The 18705-nt window shown below is 39.7% G+C and overlaps 1 protein-coding gene across 7 annotated transcripts; it reads right to left on the reverse strand.

Moving 5' to 3' along the window:
* Window positions 1-3885: 3885 nt before the first annotated feature.
* Window positions 3886-17551, reverse strand: arnt (aryl hydrocarbon receptor nuclear translocator). Of its 7 annotated transcripts, none has more exons than XM_086311665.1 (21): window positions 17195-17551; window positions 16517-16610; window positions 16299-16337; window positions 16159-16209; window positions 15905-15952; window positions 15043-15256; window positions 13327-13540; window positions 13129-13231; window positions 12968-13033; window positions 12758-12843; window positions 12530-12606; window positions 11985-12119; window positions 11800-11874; window positions 9919-10070; window positions 9586-9708; window positions 9044-9119; window positions 6618-6802; window positions 4802-4997; window positions 4431-4629; window positions 4195-4316; window positions 3886-4102 (listed from the first exon to the last, which is right to left on the reverse strand). In XM_086311665.1, the coding sequence occupies exons 1-21, from the start codon at window positions 17229-17231 to the stop codon at window positions 4019-4021; spliced, it is 2376 nt and encodes a 791-aa protein (XP_086167791.1). In that variant the 5' UTR covers window positions 17232-17551; the 3' UTR covers window positions 3886-4018. The 7 variants fall into 7 exon arrangements, with proteins under 7 accessions (XP_086167791.1, XP_086167792.1, XP_086167790.1 ...); XM_086311666.1 differs by having other exon boundaries at window positions 4431-4626; window positions 9586-9711; XM_086311664.1 differs by having other exon boundaries at window positions 9586-9711.
* Between the last annotated feature and the right edge of the window lie 1154 nt (window positions 17552-18705).

An 18705-nucleotide genomic window follows, 5' to 3' on the forward strand; every position in this document is an offset into this window, starting at 1 on the left:
TGCATTTGGTTGCTTTTTACAATAACCCTCAATATGAGGTTTAAAGAAATGGAAAATGGTTCTTATATGGCACCTTTCTACTCAAGCACTTGAGCAAGTGTTTTATACAACATGCCTCATTCACCTATTCATAAAAGCACTTTTTCCCCTACCTAAGTAGGTGATTTCTAGCTAACAAGCACACTCCAATGCACCCATTGTACCGCAAGTTGGGTTTCAGTATCTTGCTCAGGAATACTTTGGCATGCACACCTGGATTGAACCACCAACCAACCTCAGGCCGACTAATAAATGACCTTCTGAGCTACAGACACTACTAGATGTGGGTGCAAATGAAGGATAACAAGAGGCTGAAAACCCCAAATAAACCTACCTGAGAGACAGCAAAAACTTTAGGAGTGGCCAAATCAGCATCATCTGGTTAAAAAGAAGGAATGTACTGACCAGCTCAGCAACACCAAAAGGCCCGAAAGACACAGCAGGCAACTGAAGTACACGACGACAGAATGATTTCCGTAGATAAGAAAAAACACTTTATATGATCTAATCAAGAACACACTCAAGGAAGTTAGTGTAATACAGTGATAACACTAACTTAGATTTACTTAGTGCTTTTGTAGTGTTACTGACCACTCTAAGCACTTTAATTCAGTTCAGTTTTATTTATATAGCACCAAATCACAATAACAGTTACCTCAAGGCATGTTATATTGTAAGTTAAAGACCCTACAGTAATACAGAGAAAACAGAGACGATCCCCACCATCAGATGAGCATGTACTTGGTGAAAGTGGGAAGGAAAAACTCCCTTTTAACAGGAAGAAACATCCAGCAGAACCAGGCTCAGGGAGGGGCGGCCATCTGCCTTGACCAGTTTCAGGTGAGGGAAGGAAGACAACATAAAGACATGCTGTGGATGACAGCATGAGATTAATGATAACTAAATGCAGACTGATGTATAAACACAGTGGTTGAAGAATGAGGTGAGCGAAGAAGAAGTACTACCTGATCTAGTCCCAACTATATGCTTTATCAAAAAGTAACGTTTTAAGCCTGATCTTAAAAGTAGACGCTGTCTCCCAAATCCAAACTGGGAGCTGGTTCCACAGAAGAGGGTCCTGAAAGCTGAAGGCTCTGACTCCCATTCTACTTTTAAATATTCTAGGAAAATATTCTACTTGTAGTAGGCCTGCAGTCTTAGAGTGAAGTGCTCTAAAGGAGTGATACGGTACTATGAGGTCATTAGGATAAGATGGGGCTGATTATTCAAAACCTTGTATGCGAGGAGAAATATTTTAAATGTCATGGGTTTAACAGGGAGCCAATAAAGAGAAGCCAATATGGGAAAAATATTTTAGTAGTACTCTTGTGGAAACATTTTACATCAACTAAAGGCTTTTCCTGGAGTTTTGAGCACATCTGATAAAATTAATTAATTGCACAGATTAAAGAAAGCAGTGATAAATATTTATAAAGACATCCTGGTCAAAAAATGGGAAATCAAGGTGTGTCCTATCTGGCATTGTGGATAGACAGAATCGGGCCACATACGTGTTTATTGATGATGTGACTGCTGATGGAAGTGGAAAGATGAATTCTGAAGTGCTGCTCGGACTCATCCAAATGCTGCAAAACTGAACAGACAGCATTGCACAGGTAAAATGACTCAAAGAAAACTGCAAAAGGAACCCAAGAGATTCTCAAAACAAAGAAATTAGATATTCTTCAAAGGCCAAGTCAGTCACCTGATCTCAACCTAACACAGTAGCTTTTAGTTACTGAACTCAAAGCTAAAGGCAGAGAGACCCACAAAAAAGCAGCACCTGAAGGCTAGTTAGCATCTTCAAAGACTGCAAATGAATTTCATCACATTAAAATACTAAAACAATCCACCAAGTTAAAATTATGGTTTGCTCGTGCAATTAAAATGCCTGCAAATGCAAACTTGAGTCTGCACAATCCTGAATAATACATTTAACATTGACTGTGGCAGTACACAGATGCAAAATTTACTACAGTATATCTTTTTATAATAAGAAAATACTGCTAATTAACAAAAAATTAAGCAAGAGAGAGCTTATCTCATGCAGTGAACTTATATAAAATAAAGATTATACTGAACTATGAATAAGGATAAGTCACTTTAGTAAAGTGAAAAACATAATAAAATCCAAACCCAGTACAATAAAACACTTTCATTTTGGACATTGTAACAATTTAATACAAAAACCAAAACATATCTCTCTCATTTAAAATTTCATATACCTCTACAGTATATTTATATATGTGTGTTTCTATGAGTGAGGGAAGAAAAAGAAAGAAACAAAACTGGATACAGAGTAACCAATGAGATTTTCATCAATAACGAAGACAACACAGTCACCAACAGCATAGCATCCTCTGGAAGATGAAGCCTGGGCGTTATCTACATGAGTTTACATACATTGACATAATCTGTTATCATGAATGTGTGTATGCTACACACAGAAAAGAGAAGATAACATCAGGGGTCAACTTTAAACTCCACATCTTAAAACTTAAATCATCTTAGAAGCACAGCCGTTCATTGTGAGACATTCTGCTAGAATGCAAAATCGCCAAAAAACAGACTCAGTCCAAGTCTAACAAACAACAGGACAGGACAAAACACTGTTAAAAAAATACACATACATGGACATTCTCACTGAATATCATACCAGTTTTGTCTCTGTTGATTCCATTTTAATCCTGAATACCCTGATTAAACCATTAGTAAAATACCAGTCAGAGAACGGTTAATGGATAGATCAAGAGTTCAAACAATATAATACTTTCATTCAATAAAAATAAAAAAAAAGTCACACGTCTCCATTTCAAAACATTTAGAGGAAACATTTATAACAATGATAAAGAATGGCTTGAAAATTACACAATTCCTGCTTGTTAATTATTGCTGTGTGATTTTTTTATTTAATATTTCTCTTATAAAATACGTACAAAAGCCTGTAATTAAAGGGTAATCAGGGTAGCAGAAAGAAGCAAATTAAGCAAGGCAGAAACCCAATAAGCTTGAGTTGATTATGATACTGTATGCATCCATTTTACAAACATTAACACATGTATATTGTATTTATGTCTATGTATGCAACAAAAAATAGATTGTTTACATTTCAAATGGACACCTTATAGGAAAAGAAAATGTATATAAGTCATTTTAAGGTGTGTTGAAGTACATCACAAAAAAAAATGCTTGCATGTTTCACAAAAAGGGGGAAAACAAATGAATTCACAGGGGAGGCCACCTTTGTACATGGAAAACTACTTGATAAAAATCTGTGCTATGGACAGTTCAGTCATGCAGAGACATGCTGTGGATAGGAAACAGAGTGTGGTTAGCGTGCAACAGCTGAGAATTGAGAAAGAAAGGAGAAAAAAAAAAGGGAAAAAAAATTAATAAAATCACCAAAGCTGTATATCCCTGCAATTTCCCAAGAGTTTAAATCAGTGACTGGAGTGATTAGTCTACATGCCAAAGGCTAAAACAGCAAAACACACTCTTAAAAAATGCCTGAGAAAAACATGAATATATTAGAATAAAAGGCCTTTGTGTGCAAGTGTGTGCTTACTTCCGTTTTCATTTCCATTTACCAGAGTTAGGAGGGTGTTTTGTGCAGTCTATTCAAGTGTGGTTGTGGGATTGTGCGTTTTTATATTTATATATATATTTTATATATATATATATATGAACATATATACTGTATATCACATATCTACAACATGGGTTGTTGAGCTTTGGGCAGTGCTAGCTAGAAAATTCTCTTACAATGGCGGTATATTGTTAAAATAATCTTTTAGTCAGTAGCAAATTCTTGATTTTTCTCCCATTCCCCTGCATTCAACTTTATCCCTCCATCCTTAACTGTCTTGTAGCTGTGCAGTTGAAGCCATGCAAAGAAGGGGAAGAGCAGAAAGAACAGACGAGGAGAAGAGCTAAATATAAGAAACCGTGATTTAGGCAAGACGACAGAAGTATTTCCAGGTCACTCGTTAAATGGCGTGTACATAGGAATCTCAAAGTCCTCGTTGCTGAAGTTGGCAGGCTGGTCCAACATAGACAACACATCCTGAGTCAAATAAAAGAAACAGATTTATTTAATGTGACATAGAATAGAAAAGTAAAACAACATCTAAAACTGAATGAGCTTGTGTCACTCACAGGAAAGAGGTCTTGCTGGTTGCCCTGCTCTGAATTACTCTGTGAATGCTGCTGGCCTTGCCACTGGGGCCACACTGCCTCTGCTGCTCGAGGAGGGAACTGTGCCCCAGACTGAGAGCCATCTGGGACAGGAGTGCAGAAGAGATTGAGACTACAGACCAGTACAACTAAAGACAAAGAAGAAGACGAAAAAAAGAAGAAGAAAAAACCCCACACACAATATACACACAACCTACCAAAACCGTTGTTGTTGAGGCTTGCACGAGCATTCATTTGCGAGTAGTTTGTGCCGCTGGTGGCGGTGGGAGCAGCACCTGTAGGCATGGGAGCAGCACCTGTTGGCATCTGGCCAAAAGTGTTGGTAGGGCCGCCTACAAACCCTCCCATGGGAGTAAATTGTGGCGACATGGTCTTTGCCGCCTGGGGAGCCACCTGCTGGGTAGAAAAGTAACAGAGATTTCTTAATTTACTAGCCCTTAGGTAGTATGATGTGATCAATAACCAAGCAGGCATGTAAACATATTCCTTATAGTGTCTTTTTTTGTGAATATAAAATGACTAAAAATGCCATCAAACACAATCACACAATTTGGTTATACTAGTTTACCTGGTTATTAAATTGCGGTCTGGCTGCAGGTCCAGCCCCAGGCCACCCGCCTGTTGGGCCTCCATGGAGGGGGCTTGTCGTACTGGATTGGTTAACTTGCTGTGGGGCTACGTTCTGACGAGAAATCTGAGCCAAGATCTGTCCTGCTGAGGCTGAGTGGGTGGGCTGCGGTATCTGTGGATTCATATTGACTGGTCTATGGAGAAAAGTGACAACATGCATAGGGATAAAATCAGATCAGAGCCCAACATTCTGTCATAATCTCTGTGGAGACAGGTTTCAGATGTGTAAGTGTTTTGGTGGCATTGTCTCGCCAATATTGTGATGGAAATACATTTGATGGACAATAATTCCTGACAACATCACTGCATGTCAACATTTCACTGCTTCATTTCCACTTTTTGCCAGTGTTGGATTTGGCAAACAATTTTTTTAAAAGCTTCTAAAAGGGAAAGAAAACGTATTTGCTGAGAGTCTGCAAAGGTTAGTGGCAAACATTATAAGAAGGCGTGCTAACCACAGAGGTTGCTGTTAAGGCTCTTTTCCACTAGCACCTGCTTGGCTCGATATAATTCCAATTGATTTTTAGGATTTTTTTTTCCATTAGGGGGTAGTATCCGGTACCAGGTATGATGCCATTGGATGGGGCATGAGAGTGGAACAAGAATAAAACTGGGCATTTAAAAAAACAAAAAACAAAACAACCAGCAGCGAGGGACATGGCCACACATGCTTTTTGGCTCTCTTCTTTTACCCGGAGACTGACAAAAAGCCACAGACCGAGCAGCATTTATACCATTGCCTCCATGCCGTCCATTGTTGTGTTGCGTCTCATATGAATGACATGACAGGACTTTCAGGTTCCCTTGCTATAACAACCACAATTGTAATGTGGTACTCAACTGTATTGGAAAACGACTAAAACGGAGAAGAGAAGAGTCGAGTAGGTGCAAAGGGAAAAGACGCATTAGTGACATCTTCTTGCATCTACTGCCGGTCATAAGCATTCCTTTTACTGTTTATGACACTCCCAACTCTCGGGAATACAATGAGTGATAACGGAGTTGCACTAAAGGTAATTTTGCTAATTTGATGATGGGATGAAACTAAAAATGTTAGAAAAGCTTTTAATGGTATTCCATCATCTGACTTTCTGATTGTAGTTCAGTTCGGTCTTGCTGTTGCAGGTGCTGTATTCGTGCTGACCCGCTTCTAAGGCCACACACAGTACTTTGTTAGGACATGATATACAAGTTATCTTTTATGTTATGATTGATTCAATGTGATTGGAAATCTACTAAATAAGACATGACAAACATTTACAACAACAACAACAACAACAACAAAAAAGTATAGCAAATTTTAAAGTCAGGAGAACAGGGAGTATAGCTACTTCAGTCTGTGCTTTGAAGAGCAGATTTTGAAGGGACCTATAATCTTTGCCAGGCATCTTCTGCATCAACTTAAAGCTTTTATTACCCGATTTCCAGACACAGTGGAAGATTTACAACTTAGTAACTGGGAGTTTTTCTCCTTGCCTCCAGTTGGTAGATAATAAACATTTCTAAATTTTTACTACAGTAAGGTTCACAGCATTAACTTTACATCATCCCAAGGTGATAATAAAACCTAATTTAGTCCTATATCAACTAAACGAAGCTACAAAAGTGCTTGTTTATGGGGGAAATAGCTATGCACTTCTAAGTAACTGAAATTAAATGTCTAAGAGTAAATATATTCACAAGCAACAGCACACAAACACTGAGCAGCCCTCACAATGACTAAGGTACACATACGGACACAGAACACTTGCTACCTGTATGCATCGCTGGAACGACCAGCAGCAAAGTTGTTGTTTGGGGCGTAGATCTGGGTGGATGGAGTAGGGGTGGAGGAAGGAAGGCCTTTGGTCTGATCTTGCCCTTGGAAAAGCGAAGGGTAGAGTTCTGGTTTCTCAATGCTCTTGCTGTGGTCCGGCCCTGCTGCAGTGACTGGCTGCATCTGAAGCCAACCCAAAAAAAAGAAAAAAAGGCGTGAGTCTAGAGTTACACTAAAGAAGAGCAGGCTCAAAACATAAACTGTAAACATTCTGGTGATCAATAATGAAAATAACTGATGCCTGCAGTGCTGGGCAAGTTAAAGGTCTGGTTTGTAACAGACCAGCCTCTGTTCACAGTAGCATGAGGACAACAAAAAACATTAAGGACATTAAAACTAGCAAAAATGTCCCACACAATACAAACGGTATCAGTAAAACCAACTAAAATGTTATGACTGAACTGTTTTTCTTTTATATGTTCATATGTTGTTAATCTACACATGTTCAGTAAGTGAGGTGAACGACTGGCCCGTGCTGCAAGTCTACAAGTCTGTAAAACTGCACACTGAGGGTGATGTAAAAACTGCTGCTGCCAACACAAAAACAGCTGCTTGTGAACGTGGACCATCTAATAAACATTTGTGTGTACCACTGTCGGTTGTGAATACTCTGTTGCCCTAGTAACCGCTACTGGCAGCTTTCCATGGCAGTTACAGTTTAACTGACGCCACTGCTTCCACCATTTGGTCAGATCTAAGAATAAGCAAATATTGACATGTTCTCGCTGCTCCCTGTGGATACTTTACTTCTAATTGCAATTGTGCATCTGCTGCGCCATTTTTCTATCCTGCAGTCAGTTTAGCTTTCACAGCTTTGGCACTAAATTGACTGAAAAACCTAAAAGTTATGAGGGACCCAGAGTTGGAATCCAGTTTATTGCTAATAGTTGCTTTACTTTACCACCATTGGCTATCTTGCTTGTAGTTCACCTTATTTCTGATTCATAAATTGTGTTATGTTTTACCTATTGCCATTTTCATAACCAAAGATTAAGAGGTTACATGATAACTAAATTAATTCCTTTTAGTTGTGAGTTTGAATGAAAACTGATCTAATGTATAAACAGAGGTATGAATTGCTAATGAAAAAATAAGGAAACTGCACTGTAAAGAGCAGCAAACTTCCTCATATCTCACATGTCAATTAGACAACACTCCCTGGTTTAGAAATGGCTTAGAAAAAAAAAGAAAAAGTGCAAAGCTTTTGTTTGGCGTATACAGAAAATCCAGCGCTTTTTGGGTGATTTCTGCCACTGGTGTTTTATGATGTAGCCCATCTAATAAGAATGTCCCGAGGTTTACTATCAATGCAATTCTTAATGGTTTCTGTGATCAATTATTTCCACTTGTCAGACACTGAAAATACGCACAAACTTACTGAGACATATAGAAACTACACGCCCATCACCACATGCTGATGTGCTGCTTATATAGGTGGCTAGCTGATGATGGCTGTCGTAAGTCCAAGAACAGCACAAGCAAATATAAACACTTAAAAGACTAATCGTAAATATGGGATAAATAAATATTTTCTTTATCGGAAAAATATATTAGATGTAGCAGACTAAATGCTGTGCCTCTCTTCAAACTCACTCCTACATGCTGCAGGTATCACAGCTAGAATGGCAAACTTTACAAGAAAACCTTCCAAATTTACAGATATAGCAGGTGATCTGCCTACAGACAGCTTTGACGTTTGCTTATTATTGAGTCAGTTGTGCTCTTGTTTTGAAAACCAGATGGCAGTGGATGGAAGCAGCTGCAAAACATTTTCTTATCACACCGTTGGTTAGATGAAGGAATTTGACTTTTACTTTAATGTCACGTTCCACATATAGTTTCACAGGTGAAATTGTTGATGCGGTTTTCACCAATCAACTTGTCCAGCTATGTTTTGCTGGACTATCTATGGCACTGTCCTGCTCACTGCTGTCTTTTTGCAACTAGGAGGTTAAAGCTCAAGATAAATGCAAACAAACATCCTTGTAGCTTCTCAAAAAACAACAACAACAAAGAATGCAGCACAAAACTGTGCTCAGACCTACACCATTTCATTTGAGAAGTTGATATTCTCCCACTGCCCTCAATATTTTCTCTGTAACATATCTGCACAATTCACATGAGTCATGATTAAAAAAAAATTTCTGCTGAAAATGACTAAGTGCTACAGCAGAAAGCACTGCAGTTGACTCAAGCAAGAATAGCAGGCAGTTGTAAGGAAGTTGTGATGATTCTACCAACATCCGGATGTGCTTTCCTGGAAAGCAAACAATCTACATCCTGCCACTGTTTCTATAAAAAGAAACTCAAAAGAAACAGGAAATGTGTATGCTTCAGTCAAGTGGTACAGTCGTGTTCCCTGACCTGTGGGTGGGTCATTGATCCTGGTTCATATGGACCATCTCGTCCTTCCAGGTCAGCCTGCTGTTGTTGTAGCTGTCTGAAAAAGTAGAAGAGAGGGTTTGTTATTTGAAGTTGGCCTAATATACCATAACTTCCACAAACCCATGCTCTTAACTGTTGCATTAGAAATCCCAAACACCTGCTGACAAACTAGCACTCAGCCCACCACTGTCAACCACCGTCCACCGTGGGAACACAAAAGGTGTCAGGAGAAGAATGTGAGAGTACATACAGCTAACATGCCACACCACCTATGCCAAAAGCTCACCTCTTTAAAGTATATTTAATACTCAGAATAATAAAATAAGACATGCTCCATTTTACCACTTCTATTCCATTACTACAGAAATGAAGAAAGGAAGAATCACCCAGAGTGGGAAAAACACAAAAAAAACAAAAACAGAAGAACTATAGTTTGCTAGAAACAGCAGAAGTCTCCCATGAAGAAGCAGCCCCTGTTCTCCCAAGCAGGGAGAGGATAGGGAGGTCAGGTCTGGTCTCACCTGGTGGCCATCTGGCCCGGACTGAGCACTACAGGAGGACCACTTGGGCTGCTCTGACCCAGGGAAGGGGGCATTGAAGCCCCAGGGGAGGAGATGGGAGTGAGGGGGTCCTGAGCTGAGTTTCTACTGCCCCACAATCATTGGTGGGTGCAGAGGAGAAGTATTGGGAGAGAGTGATGAGTCTGTGGTTTATTAAAAGCGGCTGTGGTAGTTGTGGATGTAAGAGGAACTGTAAGCATTCACACAGAGGAATGTCTCACAGACACGGTGAAAAACATCAATGCTTTCGTTCTTTGCTGGATCTGATTGTGTAATCATGTCTGCTTGACTCACTTGACATTGACATTGGTGCAGATGATGTACTCGATCTCCTCCGAGAACGGGTTCTGGAAAGTGAAGGAGCTGGTTCGCATCCAGATAAATTCTCTCGACTTGGTGCGAAATCGAAACATCACTGACAGAACCTGACCCTTCAGCTTAATCACCTGTGGACACACACATCCAACAAGCCAAACATTCATACTGTGGTGTTTTCATAAGCAATGAGCGGAGGATTGCATGCACACACAGAAACTGAGTGACTGGAAGATATCGGGTTACAAAGGTAATGGGACAACAGTGTCTACTGCTGAATCTGGTGTTGCAGAAAGAACATTTTCTCTTGCAGCAAATACAATCAGACAAGTGCTCTTCAGTGGAAAATGGACAGTTTATACTTGTATGGTCAGTTTCAGTTTTAGTCTGACTTTGCACCATTAACTTTGAATGTTCTGAGATCTTATCTTCCATTTTTGCTACATTGCTCTTGCAGCAATGCTTTCCCCCATTTTGAGCCTCTGTCATCCACACACAGACATGTAAATTAAAATTTATGTAGTTAAGGAAATAAATTACCAAAATGCAAATAAACTTTCAAGAGAAATCTCTCTCAAACATCATCCAGGTTAAATAACCTGTGTTTCTCATATACAACAAAAGAAAACAAGGATCCAACTATTTAAAGTTAACATCCAAGTGGTTTTGGACAGGGCTAAAAGTTCTATGAAGTTTTCTGTTGCTCAAGATCATGCTGATAGCAGTTCATTTATACTATAAGATACTTTTATTAGCCTCATTAGTGACTTTTGATTTGTACAGTTTTACGCCGGATTGCTTTCCTGATGTAAACCCAAAGGTATCTGTGTCTCCAGCTGGAATTAAACCAGCAACCTTTTGCTTGCCAAGCAAATATCTAAACCAGTATGCAACAGAACCGCAGCCATTTATTCACACCACAAATCTGAAAATAAACAACATTATCAAACCATTTGGCATTACAAAGAATTATTGTTAAGCTATTCCTCAGCCTCATGTAGACATTCATCATGTCCACTTCCATGATGAAAGTCCAGGTGCAGCTTTTCTTTATGTGGTTAAAAAAGTTTTGTTTTTTTTACTTAACTACAAACTGTATTAGCGTGACTAAACACAGCTGAAAGCCTCAGACTGCAGCTCTTTTTCTTTCTCGCTAAGGAGCTGTCATCAGATCCATTGAAATTACGACACTTTTAATGGCAAGCCAAACGTGAAGTGTGTGTGTGCGTGTGTGTGTGTGTGTGTGCGAGAGAGAGAGGGAGAGAGCAGGTGAAAGTAGGGAAAGGGAAAAAACAAGCAGTGACAACAGAATTCAGCAAATGAATGACTGACACTGCACTGAAGATGGCAACCACGTAGCAGCCACTGGTAGCTGAAGGGAAAAAAAATATGTATTCCTTGACTGGTTGACAAGTGATTGCTTGTTACAGCTTGAGTGAAATTGGTTGTAAAGAGGTATACATCATTGCACGGACAACCTCCTTGCAATTATTTTGGTCACTAGCAGGCTGCAATAGCTAGACTAATAGTGGTGTGCATGGAAAACACCAAGATGTTTGCAAACACTGTGGTGGCAAAACTGTCCTCCATGCAAACTAGGGGCAACCACGACAATCTGCTAGTGACAAAGCAATTACAGCCAGGTTCTTGGTGTAACACCCTTTTTCACCCATCTAACATAATATGATTCCCAATCTCCTTCTCAAAGTCAGGAGTACAGTTTATAAATCTAACAGTGATACCCCATTGAGCTGGTATTCTGTATGAGCAGACACCCAAAGGCAAAGTGTGTTTCATATTTGAATTGGAAAATGGTGGATCAATGCAACCACAAATATATTAATAGAGTTTTTAATTCACCTGTTGAAAGCTGTCTCTTAGTAAGCCCTGGTCTTCAGGGTGGGCGAAGTCTAGGATACTCTTCCCCAATAAATCCTGCAACAAAAGAAAATGTGGTTACTCTACAGGACATGAAAACTAACTTCTGATAAAGACTTTCAGAGGAAATGCAATGCAACCCTGGCACTTTAGCCAGCTATGTTCACCTGGGGTTGATATCCGATAGCGGGCAAGCAGCGATGATCTACAAAAGTGAACATGCCCTGAATGTTGTGTCGGGAGATGAACTCCACAGGAACACTGATACTGTTCACATCTGTGTCACCAGGACAACAAGTAACCTGCAGAAGAGTCAAAAATAAAAGGCAATAAAAACCCAGACACAAAAACTTAGATAATGTCAAAGTTGCAATGAGCATGAGTAAGATTAGATTTTTTACATTTTCAGTTTCAGATCAGTTTTTGTTCTAGCAAGAACAGAACAAAACGCAGAAGTTCTTAATTATATCAGTGTTTCACAATGACTTCAACTAACTAGTGCAAAATCACCTTCAGATAACACACTAATAAAAAAATAAAATGCAGCTTTTTCCACCTCATAAATCTATCTTCCACCACTCGCACAGTTAATTTTATTTATGTTCTGATGATTTGAGGATCAAAGGTTACTGCACTTTGATATCAACGAAACATTTGCCCGTTTACTTGACCTCACAGCAAAAGACATGGGACCACAAGACATCCACTGTACCTGCAATCTCCCAATAGCAACTAGACAGTAGCGACTCCCCTGAGTATTGTCTGCTTCATCATCTGTTAATGATACTCCTGAAAGACAAAAGACAAAATATAAAGGATTAAAGTTTTTTTTTTCAATCTAGCTCTGTGCTTTTAAGCATTGTAAAGAGGTCTTCTGCATATAAGTAAGCAAATATAACAGATGCTCATGTATCTAAAGACTGAGAAGGACTAGTTTTACCTGCAGGGGGCCAGGACTTGATGTATCCTGTGCAGTGCACCACTACATACTGTGGTTCCCCTTCCTTGGCTGCACCCAAACCATTTCTTAAGTTGAAGAAGTAAAGACAATGAAAATATGAATTTACAGCTGGTATATGTTAGGTATGCTTGTTCTCTGCACAGTAAGTTCAATAAGATTGTAAAAGAAGATCTTTTTGTTTTTGGTCACCTGTTTCTGTTCCTAAGAAACTGCAGTCTGTTCATTGACATTGGTTCCACTGGACACGCGCCACACCTGCAAACACAAACAGTCCAACACACCACATGAAACTGTGCATTCTGCTACACATTTCAATACAATCATAAACTATATTATTAACTGTTAATCACCTCATTCTGCAGATGAATGATCGACGAGCTCCCATACTCATCCTCGCTGATGACTGCTGACTTTCCTTCTTCACTGTTCCTGTCTTTAAGTCCAACATCCTCCCTTTTGAGGACAAAGACAACACTGAACTGTGCTCACAAAATGAAACACACATGTTCCCTCATGACTGTGAAACTGCTCCTAGAATGTGTTTATACCTGTGTTGTTATTCTCTGCAGTGGAGAGCTGCTCCTGAAGCTTGTCTTTGTCGTCTGGGTGGAGCTGATCATACAGGGAGGATCCGAGCCAGTCAGACTGTGACTGGTTGAGGACCGGGGTCAGGGAGTCAGAGACATAAACAATGCGCCCTGTCTCGCATGACACCACAAACAGGAAGCCATCAGCAGCCTCCAGAATAAGATGCTTAAGCTCCTACAGACAGACAGTGAGCAGTGAAGGTCAAAGATCAGTTGTGGAGGTATCAATCTAAAGTATTTGTAAAAATGCAGAAAAGTGTTAGAAGTGTAAACATTTCTATGGGAAGAGTATATAGAAACATTGGCTACCTGGCTATTGGCTTGGTAGAGTAGAAATCTGATGGTTTCATTTACGCATTTACAGCCAATAAGTTTAAAAGTAAGAAAACATAAGGCAAGAGAAACTGTTGAGCAGAAATCTAGTGGATGAGGTTAAACAATGTTCATACTACCACTATATACGCATTTTAAAGCCATCAGAAACTATCAAACCATGATTGGCTTGCACTTCTGTTTTACTTTTTGTTGCTTGAAAAATACTGAAAAATCTTGACTTGTGTCACATTCAGGTGAAAAATTACTGCTGCTGGATATGAGCCCTGCAACCAGAACACAGCTGCCTAACCCCTGGAGCGTTTGTCCCTCAGATAATATCAGCCATTTGTTTCACGTATATATATCTTAGTCTTTCATCTTGTCACCCCATTGTTGTATTCCAAACCTTTGATGTTTCTGTCTCTGTTTAACCTTTACATGTAAATCTTAAACCCCACTGATTGTTGTGTCTTCCTATCCCCTTGCATATCAGTATTAATGCCATGCTTTTTCAGTGGTTCAGGGTCAGATTTCTAGTCCCACTCTCCGGGTTGGTAAGCCCACCAAATTCAGAAAACTTAAATAAAACACCACACAACTCTTGAAATCATTTCTTCAACTATAATGATATCAGCAATATTTAAACATCTAGTCATCTAATTGTGCACATCCCTAGTTTCATCACTTGCATGCATTTCAGATGTGAACTTTCATATTTCTAATTCACCTTTGATGAGATGACATAATGCACTGCAAAACAGTATTGTGAGTCTGTTGGTTTGCTTGCAGCGCAGAGGTGACAAAAGTTTTACTTTTCAACCGACAGCCAATCAAATCCGATTCTACCACTGACAGCAGTGTGGAAGCTGATGCAGCATGCAACTAAGCTTTACAATGTAACAGATACATACACAACACACACAAGTTCTGCATAATATACAAGTGTACACGGCTCACTTGAACACAAGGCATATTAATAGTTGGGTTTTTGAACAATTAACAAATTAAACAAGTGTCTAAATGAACGATGGTTAAAATAAAAATGAACATAACCTTTGACATTACTAATTTAAACTTTACCGACTACCTAATAAGGAAAGTTACTGAAAGTAAAAGCTAACCAACAGCCACAACGTGAGAAAACAAGCATGTTTAAAAAGGTGTTACTTTCAGTATCCTTTACTTCTATTGATTTCAGTGTTACACAGTGTGAGGTTAACTGTGACTGTGAAACCTTTATATTAACAACTCTTACATAAGTAATACTGTCACATAGTCACAGGTATTGCCTTCCCTGAATAGTAAGGGTTTTTTAAATTTTAGCAGGCATTTCAAATCTGAACTTCCTTCCGTTTCTCATACCTGGTCGGTGAGAAATGAAGGTTTGTACGACCCATCTGCATTGGTATTGCCGCTTCCTCTAAGTGACTTCATATGAGAAACTGCCATTCGCAGGATGGTTAGTTTGTCTGGTTTCCGCGCTAGTGCACTGCAGGTGGGTACCATGTCAGATAATTCTGTGATGTAAGCAGTCATCTTATTACGCCTCCGCCTTTCAATCTCACTGTGGTTCTCCCTGGAGTGAGGAAATGAATGAGACAGAGGTGGAGAGGAGGGATCGAGATGGGGGAAACAGATGGGCGGGTGGACAACGAGTATAGTTTAGAGTTTATGTCGCAATGTAAAGATGCCAATCAGGAAGAAGAAGTGGGAGTGCAAGAAGGTGAGACGTGTAATGAACGTATCAAACAATAATGTGAAGTCAATGATCTAAAAAGAAATTTAAAAAATGAACGTGAGAAAGCAAAAGAGTTTGGTCTTTCAAGGCCAGTTTGTGTGATAAAAGAGAGCAAGTGCCGAAAGAGAAAGACCCTTCAGTTAACCTGAGAAGGGAGAGGGGGACAAAACAGACAGAAAGGATAGTTGCTGAAGAGGAAGGGGTTATTGGAGTGAAAAAAATCCTTAACTTGCACAGTGTAGCAGTTAGTGACACATAAAATAGTGGTGGGTTGAAAGGGGAAATCAGCCTCTTTGGGAAAATAAGCAAAACATTCTGAAGGCACCAAAACAGATGCAAAGCAGCAAAATATACGGGTAATTTTGTGCTGTTGAAACAATAATGCGCTGGTATCCCAGCAGGATAGGAAAGTATTTGATCACTGCATTCAATATCAATATGAATACAAGCAGGAGAGGGAGCTTTCCACAGTGGTACAGGCCATACCTGGCTAGTTTTTCCTTATCTGCAAAACTCTGATCGTCTTCCAAAAACCTGGAAATGAAACCAACCCACTAAAAAAAAAACAGGCCCAAAGTCACTACCGAAACGAAAGAAGTGCAAGATGACCTCTCCCCTCAAAAAAAAAAAAAAAAAAACCTGAAGTGGGGAGACAGGCATAGGGGTTGCTCCTGCATCTATATTAATGTTCTGCTATATTCCCTTGCTATATGTCCATTCCTCTAAATTCATCCTCCTACCTGGCAAAGCGCTCTTTATCATTGCTGGAGCCTCCTGTGTCATCATCAAACCTGAAGAGAAAGAAGAGAACCAGATTGATTTTTACTATAATGCAGCCAGTTTAAACCCTCGATGCCCAGCTTAACTCACACAAACATACCTGCTTATCTTGTCTCCATCATCATCATCAAAGTCTGGCCTGTGAGAGAGGAGAAACAAGACAATCTGACACAGTTTCACACATTTTTTTCCCACCAGAATTTTCAACCACGACGATCAGAAACAAAAGTCAGCCAGTCAGCAAATGTGCATAGCACAATATGGATACATCAGCACAAAAATTAACAGTATCTCTCTCACACCCACACACACACTTACGCAGCTCGTCTTTTGTTGCTCCCTTTTGGTACAACAGCCCCACCACTTGTTTGGGTCCCACTGGCCCCCATACCCAGATCTGGGTCTTGTAACTCTATTAATAACACAGGGCAACACAGAGGCGCAATAAACAAGATGACAAGTGATTTCCTATTATGCCTGAAGCACTGAAAAACAAACTCAACCACCGCCAGGAGCCTGTAATCGGAGCTCAAAATAACATCAGCGTACATGTGTCTGATTTCAAGGCCACATTATAGAAAATTAACCTCATCTGCTCTTGGTTCGTGTTCGTTACGATTCGGGGCTAACCTCAAAGCTACACGTAGCATACAGATACAATCTTGTGCACAGAATTGTCTAAAAACGAAACATTTGAACAGCGTCAGCCTATTGCAACTTGACAGTTTGCTCAACTCAGATTTGGCTTTTCAGCCTAACTCTTTTAGTGGTGCAAAATATGAAAGGAGAGCCACAATAACCGTTAATGTGCGCTAGTTAGCATGTTTGTGCAATAACAAGTCTAGCCATGCTACGGAGCTAAGTTAGCCGACGCTGTCACGCTATCATTGGGAAAGTGTTAGCTTAAAGCTCCGCTCAAGAAATCCCTCATAACTGGTTAACAGCTGCAGTGTGGGGTGTGACTACAACGTCCCTGTGGCTTAAAGTTGACCTTACCTGCATTTGAAGAAGACATCTCCGCGTGGAATAACATAAACAAAAACTTCAGCTTCACCCGAAAAAAAAAAAAAAATCCTCAACTACCCCGGCCCTCCCCCTTGCCTGTTCGCTAGGTAGCTAAATGGGTAGCTAGTATCTTGCTGATTTCCTCACTTTCTCGCCCTTTTTCCTTTTGCGTTTATGCAGGCCCTCAAACCATGACTAACACTAGTCCGGGTGACTCAGATAATTTTAATCATAAAAAAATAACAGGTTCACCTCCTCAGTGCCTGTCTCCCTGTTTTCACTCCGTTTAAACCCCCCGTCAACTTAAGATGGCGTTTTTCTCGCTAGCAGGGCTAAAGCTACCGTGTAAACGACACCAATGACGTCACTACCTCAAACCCTGCTGGCAGCAGAGGGAACTGCAGCTCCACCGCTTTCCAGACAGAGGTGCATGATGCAAATGTGACGGGGTTTTGATGCATAACCAGTTCGACTGAAACTTGTGGTTCACACTAACGCCTACAATATTTTAACTGCACGGCTGTGAATAGGAATCATCTCTCCTGCTCCTCAAGGTGGCAAATTTTACAACTCGAAGGACGTGAAATAGTCCAGAAATGCTTAGATCAAAGAATTAAACGGCGATTTAATAAATTTTGTGTTTATACCCTGCTACCTGTTTCTAAATGTTGGATTGTTTGTTTAGTGCTTCAACTTGTCCTTCTTTTTGCTTCCTTAAGGGGGGTCACCACAGAAGATGATCTGCCTCCCTCTCACCTTTTTCCAGGTATACTCTGTCTTACCAGACATCTTCATCTCCTCCATCACTACATCCACGAATCTTCTCCATAGTCTTCCTCTTTTTCTCAGCCTTTCTTAACCTGAGCAGTCCCTTTGGTACTACTGTTTTATGTGTGACACAATAATGTAAAATATGGATACATTGCTAATCAAATGAAAGTTGATTAGTTATAGTTATACATAAGCTCCAATACCCCACAATTAAAACCATCCATTGCACATAAAGTTTTATACATGCAGTGGATACAACTACTTTATTCATTAGCAAAGTCACAGTGCTCAACAATGCACAGTAAAAAATGTCTCAATTTCTTAATATTAAACTGCATAAACCCTTGAGGATGTCATTATGAGGTGACAGCGCCACCTAGTGCACGACTTTATCACCCATTTTATTATATCATTTTAGTTTGTACAGTGTTTGCACTGCAAAAACAGAACATTTCTGCAAATAATCAGAAAATGCAAGCTTTTAAATTATAGGACAAAGTTCAGGTAGTTCAGTTAGCTGATGGTGCATTTTCTTTAAATGTTTACATCTTTGGGCAAATTGGTCACAGAGCAGTGGTGGATTTCTTCGATTTTCTAAACGCAGCACTTATTTTTAATGTGTAAAAGTGAGTCTATTGCACTAACTTTTTTTTTTTTTTTTACCTCAGGGACTAACTGTAGTAGCTTTATTATGCTCAAAGCTTTTTCTTGTGTGTGTAAATATAGATTAT

The sequence above is a fragment of the Aulonocara sp. 'chitande type north' Nkhata Bay genome, linkage group LG11 (genome assembly GCF_057382095.1).
Source record: "Aulonocara sp. 'chitande type north' Nkhata Bay isolate Kocher_YH1m ecotype deep benthic linkage group LG11, A_spYH_male_GT1.1, whole genome shotgun sequence".
In the NCBI taxonomy this organism is placed as follows: domain Eukaryota; kingdom Metazoa; phylum Chordata; class Actinopteri; order Cichliformes; family Cichlidae; genus Aulonocara; species Aulonocara sp. 'chitande type north' Nkhata Bay.

Excerpts from the sequence above, each read along its gene's own strand:
- arnt (XM_086311664.1), bottom strand. The coding sequence starts at position 17,231 with ATGTTATTCCACGCGGAGATGTCTTCTTCAAATGCAG. Across the intron at positions 13,034-13,128 it reads TCATTCATCTGCAGAATGAG|GTGTGGCGCGTGTCCAGTGG; the intron begins GTGATTAACAGT and ends TTGTGTTTGCAG. Across the intron at positions 10,071-11,799 it reads TAAGAGACAGCTTTCAACAG|GTGATTAAGCTGAAGGGTCA; the intron begins GTGAATTAAAAA and ends GTGTGTCCACAG.